We start from the raw sequence: 12,478 nt of genomic DNA, 5'->3' as shown, positions 1-12,478 counted from the left end.
TCGAGGGGGGCCGTGAAATATTTAAATTTTTGCAAAGGGGGCCCTGACATCCAGAAGTTTGGGAAGCACTGCCTTAGATGATAGAAATATAAGATCTGATAATGTTGCAGTCTTGACAAGTAACAGACTGATTTGGAGGAAAATTGTAGATAGGAAGTTAGTAATGATGTAATTTTTTTCATGTAGTACTATCGTATCCTGTACACCCCTTAAGGGTACATATCAGGAATTTGATGATGAAATTTTTTCTTCACAGATCGATGAATGCACTAATGCATAAGTAGTTAATATATAGACACTGCTAGTTATATAGGGATGAAAATTAGCCATAACATTAAACAAAAGTTATCAGTTGACCAGATCCAGGAATATACACATGGTTATGAATTAGGTGATGACTGTGGTAGAGTATACCCAGACTAACATCTGATGAGCGAGATATTTGCCTGAATGATGAGCTAGAACAAAATATTTTTAAGTTCTTACCATCAGACAACTGAAATGTAGAAATGTAACTGGAATAAATTACACTTGACCAGAGATACTCAAATTACCTTGATTACCTTGGTGGACACATGTTTCACTCAGGATTTCTCCATGAGTGCAGGTCACAAAGATGTCTCCAACGATCTCGATCTTGAGCCTCTCTCTTCCATATTATACCCATAGATTTCACTAGCGAATCTTCCCATCTTGTAGGTAAGAGGTGTTCAACCTGTCGATCGCGGAGCGATTTTTGGTCAATCTCTTGTGTATACCTTTTTACTTACAAATTTGATTAAAACTGAAAACATATTTTATTTATAATTATTTTGTATTATTTTTAATTTGCTCTAAGTGTATTGCTATTGTTTATTTATTTTTCGTTAAAATTGTCAAATCAGTAACAAGTCCAGGTAAATGAATTAATTTGGATCAGTGGAAGTCAAACAGGGAGCCGAGTGAATATGATTATAAGCAAAGTGTAAAAACTCGATTGTAGCTTAAATATTAAATATTCCAAAGCACATTACATCGATTTTTTACTTAGGTTAAGTCCCATGTGAATATTGTAAAAAAATAAACTTTGTTTGTCTCGGTATAGTGTGTATTAGATGTTTTTGCAAATAACTCTTTTGAAGCTAACTATATATACTGCTTTAATAAGAATATGTTAGAGTGTTAAAAACAAAGGCAATGTTTTTGTTGCCAAAGCTGTACATGGTGGCATTAGAAAGATTGTTATTGAAACTTGTATATATGAGAAAGACTTGCAGGCTCCAAGTAAACATCTCTGAAGTCAGTCAGAAAGAGTTCAAACAATTTTCCGATGGCCGGCAACTTACAATCAAAAGAAAGCGGAGGAGAACAAAAGCCGTGCCAAACTTGAAACTTAAGATGAAAGACTCATTACCAATTCTTTGGGGGTTGCCAAACTTCATGTGAGGTCTCAGTGGAGGCCTAATAAAAAGGGACTAAAGCAAGCAGAAGGAGTCCCGGTTCCAGAATTGCTGTCAGAGAGGAGGCCACCTGGTCCAGAGTCGCCGTCAGAGAAACTGCCCAGATCCACGTTGCTTGAGAGAGGAGTTTCCTGGTTCCAGAAACATGCTTCTCGGTTTGAGACGTTGCTAGAGAGAGAGACTACTTTTAGGCCTCAGAGGTTTCAAATTGCCGAAAGGAAGAGTTCCAATTGCCAGAGAAAAGTTTCCAGGCCAGGTTAATGTCAGACATTCACCAATTTGATGAATTAAACAACTTTACTGATATTGCTCAGTTAATGGTATTTCAATATTATTCAAGTAAAGAAGAACTTTTGAAAATTATACCATTATTGGGAAGGACTAGGGGAGAAGACATTTTTTCGGCATTTGATGAATTTGTGAAACAACACAAACTTCTGCTTTTTAAACTTAGGTCTGTTACTACTGATGGTGCTCCTGCAATGATAGGTAATAAATCAGGCTTCATTTCATTATGTAAAAACGATGACAAATATCCAGATTTTTTAACGTACCACTGTATTATTCACCAAGAAGTACTGTGTAGTAAAAGATTAAACACAAAAGATGTTTTGGATATTACATTTAAAATTATAAATTCTGTTCGAGGAAAAGCCCTGCAATGGCAGTTATTTAAATTACAGGCAGATGATGATGATAGGGAACTTCTGTTGTACAATAATGTTCGCTGGCTCAGCAGAAGTCAATTTTTAGAAAGATTTCTTGTATTAATTAACGATATAAAAATTTTTCTTGATGAAAAAGGAGATATTTATCCACAATTGAGTGACAAAAGATGGTTGTTACGCTTATCATTTTTAGTAGATTTCTGTACGAAATTAAGCAATTTAAATTTAGAGTTACGAGGTAGAGATAAAAATTTAATTGACATGTTAAGTTCAATAAAAACTTTCCAACAATACTTACTTTTATTAAAGAAAAATATAAATGACTGCGAATTTAGACTTCTCCCATATTTATTAAAAATTTTTGAACAAAATCAAGAAATGCTTCGCTATGATTTAAAAGAATTTATTTGTGAAATAGAATTAGTTGAGGAAGAAATAAATTCAATATTTAAAGATTTTAATAAAACTGAAATGATTGTATCTTTTATCAATAATCCATGAAAAAGAAAATCAGGACGTCCTCTTAAACCTCTTAAACCATGCTAGGCCTAAATCCTTGATATGCATGATGATGATGATCAATAATCCATTTCAAGAAAACTTGAACACCACAGAAATTTCAAATAAAATTAATGGGCTGTTTTATATAAACCAAGCTGAAGTAGAACTTGAGATAATAAACATTCAGAATAGTTTACATTTAAAATCAATAAATAATGAAGTCATTTGGAGGTATGCACATGAAAAATTTCCAATATTAACTGATAATGCGCGAAAAATTCTGTCGTTGTTTGGATCGACATACTTGTCAGAATCCTCTTTTTCAAATATGACTGTCATAAAAAATCAATTAAGAAACCAAATTACAAATGATCATTTGGATGATTATCTGCGATTGGCCACTTCTTCATATCAACTTGACTATGAAAATATTACAAGGTCCAAACAATGCCAAATTTCACATTAACTTTTTTTTTTTTTTAATCAAACAGCATTTCCTGTAACTTGGGAGTTTGTAATCAATCTGATGTTTTTTCTAACTTTGGTTATCCAAAACAGAGAAATAAATATTTTATTCCAATATATTTATTTATTTTTTTTTGTTGTATTAAAATAATTAAAAGTGATAAATAAATTTTTAAATACACAAATAAAGTTTTTAGTTGTGTATTTTTTTTTTTAGTTGCTTATTTATGCGTAATCAGATATCAGGTTGGGGGGACGTGACCTATATAAGAGAATAGATTGCCGAATAACTTATATTTAAGAGAGTAGATTGCTGAATAACTTTTTATAGAAAAGTAGCTCGCATAGTAAAAAAGGTTGAACTCCACTGTCGTAGGTGATCTTCCTAGTTTTCTCTTTATTCTTGGTTGCTAGTTGAGTATTCTGTATGTCCATCTGTTATCGTTGAGTCTGGTTATGTGACCTGCCCATCTCATCTTGCTTTCATATACTGCAGTTACCACATCTTTTATGCCCGATCTCTTTCTTAGTTCCATGTTTCTAACATGTTCCAATCTGCTGATGTTGCAAATCCTGCATTCTATTTCACGCTGAGTTATTCTGAGAGTCTCTTCTTCTTTTCTTGTCGTGTTCCATGTTTCTGATCCATATGTGAGTGATGGAAGAATGTCACCATTAAATAGTTTTGCCTTTGCAGAGATGTCACGATTTGGATCAGTAAGTGTTTCTTTTGGTCTGTTGAATGATAGCCATGCAGCTTTCTTTCTTTTTGCTAGTTCTTCAGATAAATCGTTATTCATTTTTATTGTTTGTCCTAAGTGCTTGTATGAGTCAGCTTGTTCTATAGGGATGTTATTAATACATAGGTGACTGTCACTTGTGTAGATGTTTTTGATCCATTTTGTTTTTTCTAGATTCATTTCTAAGCCTATCTTACTGCTGTTTGTGTATACATTTTCACCCATTTCTTCTAAGTCTTTTGGGTTGTGGGATATCAGTACTAGATCATCGGCAAACATAAGAATTTGTAGCTTTTCACCATCTATGCTTATTCCTCCATTTAGGTCTATTTTTTTTAGAATGTATTCTCAAGTGCTGGTAAATAGATTTTGGGAGATCACATCGCCTCGGCAGACCCCTCTCTTTATATCTATTTGTATAGGTTGATTAAATAGGGTTATTTGTGTAGTCTGATTTTTGTTAATTTCTTTTATCATGTAGATATAAGTAGGGTCCACATTTATTTCTAGTAAGGCACTGATGACTGCATTGTGTTCTATGGTATTAAATGCTTTTTTAAAATCAATAAAGAGGAAACATAGAGGGATTCAGTATTCTCTACATTTTTCTGTTAGTTGTGAAATGACCTGGATATGATCTATTGTGGAGAAGTCTCTTCTGAATATCCTGCCTGCTCTCTGCTGGAGTTGTCTTCTAGAGTGTTTTGGATTCTGTTCAGTATTACTCTGTTCATGATCTTATATATGTGAGAGATTAGACAGATTGGACGATAGTTTTTTATATCATCTTCCTTGTTCCCTTATTTGAATAAAAGTATGGTTTTTGAGGTTTTCCATTCCTCTAAAATCTTTCTTTCTTTGAAGTACCACGTGAATCTGGCAACCAAGGCTTTGAAAATAATTGGTCCACCTTGTTGGATTTCTTCAGCCTTAACATGATTAAGTCCTGAGGCTTTACCTTTACTCATTTTCTTAAGGGCATGTTCTATTTCTTCTGCAAGTACATCTGGTATATTGCTTGGTTTTGGAATGATAGGTTCTGAAACTTAGCACTTAGTTGCATAGAGATCATTATAAAAATTCTGCACAATTTCTTCTATCCTTTTTCTATTAGTATGTTTTTCTCCATTTTGATCCTGTAAAGCAGATGGAATTGACTGTTTAAAATGTAAGTCTTTCTCTATTTTTTTCAGGCTGGTTTTTGCCTGCACTGCTTCTCTTAATTTTTGTATCCTGAAAGCTTTGTAGTCTTCTGGAATTCTTTTCCTACAGATAATTTTGTATTCTAGAAAATTTTCTTCAGATTTCTTCAATTTTTTTCTCTTTTTCAGTAGTTCTATTATTATTATTATTGTTGTTGTTCCGGGCAACTCCAAGGAGTCGACAGACTCATCGAGGGAGGCCCTAACATCATGTCAAGAACAACTATTCGACATTCACACAGTATCTATTATACCTTGCCTTGAACTCATTCACGGTCATAGCACCCCCAACAGACTACTCTGGAAGCTTATTCCACTCATTCACCACTCTCCAAGTAAAAAACCTAGCTCTAACACCCTTGTCAACCACGCTCTTTCCCAGCTTCCATGCATGGCCCCTAGTCCTCCCACCACCAGTCATATTTTCAAAAATATCTTCTGGATCAATCTTATAGAAACCCTTCAGTAATTTGAATGTCTCAATCATATCACCCCTCCTTCGCCTATCAACCAATTTCTGCAACCCACAAATCTTCAACCTATTCTCATGAGGTTCATTCCACAGACCTGCTATCATCTTGGTCACTCATCTCTGGATCCTCTCCACTTCCTCCCCATCACGAAGAAACTCTGGTGCCCATAACTGGGCACAGTAGTCCAGATAGGGTCTTATCAAGGCTCGATATGTGTCCCCCATACAATATCCCTTTTTCATCTATCCAATCCTGTATTCTTTTCTTGACTAATTTCTCTAAGACCTTGACAATGATTCCTGATATGCTGATTTTGTCGGTAATTTACAACAGCAGGCTTGGAACCACTTTTATGCAGTGGAACTATTTTCCTCTCTTGCCACCCCCTCGGGACTAACCAAGACCCAAGACTCAAATTAAACAAAACGGTCAAGGGTACTGACAATTCTTTAGCTGCTTCTCGTACAACACGAGCTGGTATACCATCCAATCCCACAGATGTATTGACTTTGAGGTTATGCAATAGACTACTCACCTCCACTTCATTCACCACAATTCCCATATAATCTACTGGTTTATTCGTTTCTGCAATGTCACCACCTGGATGACATATTCTTGCAAAGTGCTCACTCAGTAACTCAACTATATCAACTGATTCAGTTACCTCCCTACCATTGGCATTCTTTAAAATCATTCTGCCATTTACATTTTCCTTTTACTTGCTACATATCTAAAAAACTGTTTAGGATTCTCTTTAGCCTGCATGGCCAATGTTCTTTCGTAATCCTTTTTTGCTTTTCTTACCACACTTGTTACCCTTCTGGCCTGCGCTTTATACCGTTCGTGTGCCTGCCGGTCACCTTTCTCCTTAAATTCCCTCCATAGTTGTTTCTTTTTTTGCAGCTCAAGCTTAATGGTGTTATTCATCCATTTAACCCCTACTTGATTTATTATTCGGACTCTAGGTATACAGTCAGCCATTGCTTCATGCAAACACTTCTTAACTACCTCCCAAGCACTATCAACTTCTAGTCCTTGCAGTTGTACATGCCATGGCACTGAACCAATCAAACTCCTAAGCTTGTCATACTTTCCAGCCCGATAATTCCACATGTACCCTGTCTTAATTGAAAATTCTACACCTTTAGCCACCTCCCAAGTCAAGACCCAATGATCACTCTCACCGATTGGTGGCAATGTGGTCATATTTGTTACAGCCAAATCCTCAGATGTAATTACTAGATCAAGCACTCTCCCACCCCTAGTATTTTCCATTACATGCTGTCGCAGATAGTTATCCCTAAATAACCGCATAAAATCCAATTCCTTCCTCCCGTATGTCCTCTCCTCACTCCAATCAATGCGACCATAGTTGAAATCTCCCATAATAATCACCCTCCTTCCACTCATTTCTTCTATTTACTTGTGCATACTGTCACCACCATCTTTTCCATCACGTGGTCTATAGCAGCACCCAACTGTATATTTAGTTCTACTAGCCACAATCTCACACCAAATGGCCTCAAATGTGCTCTTTTCTCTATCCTGCAATTCAACTTCTATTCTCCTTGGCTGCAGCTCATCAGCTATCATCAACAATACTCCTCCCCCAATTTTATTCTCCCTGTCATTCCTGAACACACTATACCCATCACATTCAATCCCACTAGCTATATCATCTACAGTCAGCCATGTTTCACTAATACCAATAACCTGTGGTCTGGAAGTGCCAACCATGGCCAAAAACTCTTCCTTCTTGTTCCTAATACTCCTAGCATTAGTGTACATGAATTTAAGACCCCCATTAGCCCCAACCCTACCTTGATGCCTTATATTAACTATCCCACTCCGATTTGTTGTCCTTATTTGCTCGGGCATATTATATTCATTCTTACATTCGACTGCCTCCCTAAGGACTGTATATCTACTCCCCCCCCTCAATAAATCTAGTTTCCCTGAATTTGCACATCCATTACATTCAGCAACACTTTCTCAAGTCTCCTTACACCGTAACCATTCAAATGCAAGCCATCCATCTTATATAGATCCTTTCGCCCATCGAACTCACTCCACACGTGCACAGATTCCACACCACTTATCATACATAACCCACGCATAAAGTCATTCGCAATTATGGCCCTCCTTTTAAACATTTCACTGTCGTACCGTGGCAAAAGACTAATCATTCTAACTCTCTCACTCTTTTCTTTTGCTACCTCAAACAATTCATTCAGGTCTTCTATCATTTCCATTTTGTCTCCTTTCAAATCATTCGTACCTGCCACGACAATCATTTCTTTCACCCTTTCCTTGTGCTCTCTAATAGACTCAGTTACATCCTTTATGGTCGCACCAGGTTGGTACGATTTTGTCAAATCCTCTACTATCACGCCTCATACTAACGAGCCTCCATACAGCACTCTATCCTTCATTTCGTTCATGTTCACACTCATACGTCTATTTTTCCTGTCATACTTTTTATTATTGGCTGGTTCATTCAGTCGACTTTTGCTCATACGCTCTAGCTGCTGTTTTGCCCTTTGTATCGCACCATTCAACAATGCAATCTCACACATTGCATCTATCTCTTCTTTTTTATTCTCTGTAAAACCATTAATACTATCATTCACACTTTCTACATTCACACTCTCACAATTCTCTGGTACAACCTCGCCGTTTCTTGTCATATCCCTATTTTCTTCATTCTGAAGTTTGACAAAAATATCACACTCACGATCCGAAATACTCTTCAATTTCTCATTCTCCCTACATTTTCTACACACATTCACTCCTTTATTATCATCTAACCACACTCCGACTGCACTCCGCAAAGCATACATTTCACAGCTAGTCTATAGTTTGAGGTGAGAGTCGTTTTCTTTTGTTTCACAGAAATTTCTGATTTTTTCTTGCACTCGTTGAATTTATTAATAAAGTCAATATCGTCATCATATATGTAACAGTTTTTAATAGTCCATTCGGTCTCTTCTATGTACTTCCTGAACTTCTGGAAGTTCAGGAAGTACATAGAAAGTACATAGGAAGTATAGTCTGTTTGTTTGGGTTGTCTTTTATGGTTTGATGTTGCCCTGATAAGTTATTCTTTTTTGTGGTCTATTCTTATAATGGCTCTGAGGAGTCTGTGGTCAGAATCTATGTTGAAGTATGTCTCGCCTATTCTACCAACATTTTGTACCAGTTTTTTACAGTCTGTTAAAATGTAGTCAATTTAATTTTTTGTGTCTTTGTTCGGTGATTGCAAAGTCCATCTTCTTCCTAAGTCCAACTCTACCTCCCTGTGGTGCATCCTGGGGTGTTGGGAATCCTAACCACTATCGGACCTGGACTCAACATCACTAACACTTCAGACCCCTGGTCAGGAGAAGTGTTATGCGACCACAACAAAGATGCCACTACAGCAACAGAAACGGCCCACGCTCACCTTTCTACAGTGCCGGTAAGGCACCGAGTGTGGCCAGGGGTGCTAAGAAAACAGAATAGATTTATTAATCAAAGAACTAACCAATATCAACTTGGATATCCTGCTAGTGAATGAAACAAAAAGATTGAAAGAACTGACAGCAAGATGGTACAATGGCTCGCAGGTACTCCTCGGAGCATCCTCAAACAATGGCAAACAAGGCGGAGTGGGCTTCGTTGTTAAATCTAAGCTCACCAAGACGATCCTTTCTTATAACATCATATCTGAAAGAATAGGTGTACTCGTAATTGGAATAGAGAACAATATAACAGTAAAATTAATATCCTGCTATGCTCCAACATCTGTAACAGATAATCAAGAAATAGAAAATTTTTACATGAATCTTGAACAGGCATTAAATTACAAGTCAACATACACATTCATTGGTGGTGACTTTAATACCAAAATAAGATGTGGAAAAGAAGATGAAAAGTTTATAGGACCACATGGCCTAGGAGCAAGAAATAGAAGAGGAGAGAGATTAGTTGAATTTGCTGCGGCTGAACAACTCTTTATCATGAACACTTTTTTCAACAAACGCCTAGATACTCAAATATGGTGGTTAAATTTTGACTTTTGAACTTTTTGCCATGCCTTCTGGAATTTGCAGAAGCTACACTGCACAATATCAGCTTCCAAAAGGAAAAGCTCCTGGAGTTGGAGTGTCAGTGGAATTATTGAGAGCAGCTGAGGATGAAGTAGTGAATACATTAACTGAAATTTGTCAACAAGTTTGGAAGAAAATATACTGGCCTAGAGATTAGAAAACATCAATTTGATAGTGAGAATTATAGAACCATCACTTTAATAATTTCCCATGTAAGTAAAGTTATGCTGAAAGTGATCCAACAAAGCTAGGGCCATATATAAATAGAGAAATGCCACAAGAACAGACTGGCTGGCAGGCAGGTAGGCTTTAGGAGAGGTAGAGGAATGAGAGACCAGATAGCAAACATGAGATGGATTATAGAAAGAACAAGAGAATTTCAGAGGGAAGGATTCATCTGTTTTATTGATTACAAGAAATCATTTGATTGCATTGATCACAACAGACTGTGGATTGTAATGCTATCAGTGGGAATACCTGAGCATCTAATTCTCTTGATAAGAAAGCCGTATGACAACCAAATAAGCTTCAATAAAAAGTTTTGGAGAAACAGACAGTATTTGAGTGAAAAAAGGGATGTGTGCAGGGTTGTATACTGTCACCCTATCTTTTTAATATTTATAGTGAATGATCCTGGAATAAGATTGGTAGCAGAAAAATAAATCATTTAAGATATGTAGATAACAACCCTCATAGCAGAAACTAAGGAAGATGTGGAGTGATGATTCTATTGGTTAAGAATCCCATGGATTGCAAGAATGACATAAGGTTTTAGAGAGTATAAAGACAGAATGCTCCTTGGAGGCAATGATGACTACACAGAAGTTAATGTACTTTGGACATATTACATCAGCAGATGAATCATTGGAAAAGGCAGTTATGTTGGGGAAGATTGAGGGTATGAGAAGGAGAGGAAAACTGCAAAAGAGTTGGATGGATAACATAAAGGAACTTGCAATTGCTGAAAGAAAAGACAAGAAGCCAAGTGGGATGGAGAGCCTTTGTTCACCTAGATCACAAGATCACCTAGAGTTAAAATGACTGAATGGCACATAGTAACAACAATGCACAAGGTTCTCAACTATATAAAAGCATAATTTAAAAAAATACAAAAAGAAAAGAATAAAATTTTTATTTAATATAAAATTCTTAACCCTCTTGGTACTATAATGTACTGTAGATTTGCAACCTTTCGTGAGTAAGAGTCACATTAAAATATTGATTTTTATGAGAGGTTCTTTATTTGATAGCAGGCAAAAGAACCAGATTTAAATCATTATCTAAGTGTATTGATATAGTTAATAGTTTCTTAAGAGATTGACTTGTAAGATCTGACAGTATTCGAGACCTGACAAATAGCAGACTAATTCACTGTATGTGTTTTTTTTGGGGGGGGGGGGATGTTGATCATAAGCTATTAACTTATAAACTTAACTGTGTCATATTATGTGCTATCTTGTACTACCTACAAGATAGCACATAATATGTGCTATCTTATATTTGAAGTGTCTATCAGAATATGACGAAGTAATGAAGTTATTGTGCATTACTTTTTCTTATGAAGTTCATTATAATGTTTCAGCACTATGTTTCATTTAAATGCATTCTCAAATTCATTCCTCTCTCATTTACTTGAACATTCAAGTAAATGGGAGATGTTTTAAACATTCAGGCTATTACACACACACACACATATATATATATTTTTTTACGTTCATTATATGGATTAGTTATGCAGCAGATAATATGGTTTAGTGTATTTTCAGGCCGTTATAACAAATATTCAAGACAACTTAGCCAGACTCCTTGGGTTGTAGATGGGGAAAAAAAGATGGAAACATCAGTTCAGGAATTAATTGTGGATGTCATTCAGAAATGGATAATTTCTGAAAGTAAGTAAAATAATAATTTCTCTATTGTAAAGTAAGGCACAAAGAAAAATAAGAATTTTCTTATGATTGCAGTGTTGATTGATTTAAGATTCGCCAACAGAAAATTTTTTTTCTCTCATATTATGTAGAGAAGTTTGAGAAAAAATTGATATGGGAAGTATGGAATTTAGTGGATATTTATAGAACTAATGGATGTTGGTTCTCGTTTGGAGTAGAGTTCTCATTACACCACCACTTTATTAAAAGTAAAATAATAATAATAAAACTGGATGTAACAGTTGTAATGAAATTTCCTTACTAAGTGTTGTAGGAAAGATAATGTAAGTATTCCTGGAGGGAGTCATAAAAACAAGCTGAATTTAGTTCAAACAGAGATTTCTGGCCTTTATTTTTGCTTTAAGACACAAATAGGCAAAAAATTATAGGGATATTTTAAGGATTTCTGTTTAAACTGTGTCCCTTTGAAAAGGCATATAGTAAGCTGTAGTAACAGGCATATGTCAAGGTATAAGCTGTTCATAAATTTAATGTATCTCATTACACCACCACTTTATTAAAAGTAAAATAATAATAATAAAACTGGATGTAACAGTTGTAATGGGCATATGTCAAGGTATAAGCTGTTCATAAATTTAATGAGCACATGAAACCTTATGCATATCTTACAATACACCTTATGATTATGTTGCATATCAGTAATTAGAATTGGGGAGGGAGGGGATCTTACAGGATTAGTTTGCTGTTAAATTACATGTAAGCCAGACTGTTTACTATACGGTGTTGCCAAAAGTATTAAAACATCCTTCAGAAATGACAAAAAAAAACATACAAATAGTGACTATGCAGATTATGTAAATATCATTCCACTAAGATACACATATATATAAATTACACCAGTAAGTACCATGTTCAGTTTGAAACTAAAATAGCATGCAGAATAGAACTTCATCATTTTGAATGTGACAAGAGTTCATCCTCAGGGAGGGACTGTTCAGAGCACAGTTGAATTT

The 12,478-nt window shown here is 35.6% G+C and overlaps 1 protein-coding gene across 1 annotated transcript in view; it reads left to right on the top strand.

Moving 5' to 3' along the window:
* Window positions 1-12,478, top strand: part of LOC150102160 (tRNA pseudouridine synthase Pus10-like) — a 166,194-nt gene that overhangs the window by 90,223 nt on the left and 63,493 nt on the right. The window contains exon 10 of the mRNA XM_090399825.1: window positions 11,343-11,468. Coding sequence (XP_090255951.1) covers window positions 11,343-11,468 — 126 coding nt within the window. The remainder of the gene's footprint in view (window positions 1-11,342; window positions 11,469-12,478) is intronic.

Source organism: Typopeltis vanoorti, chromosome 10, assembly GCF_054136105.1.
Source record: "Typopeltis vanoorti isolate ZY-2024b chromosome 10, IOZ_Tvanoo_1.0, whole genome shotgun sequence".
NCBI classification, from domain to species: Eukaryota; Metazoa; Arthropoda; class Arachnida; order Uropygi; family Thelyphonidae; genus Typopeltis; species Typopeltis vanoorti.
The sequence above is the reverse complement of the archived record's forward strand: the minus strand, read 5'-3'. Positions and strand labels throughout refer to the sequence as shown.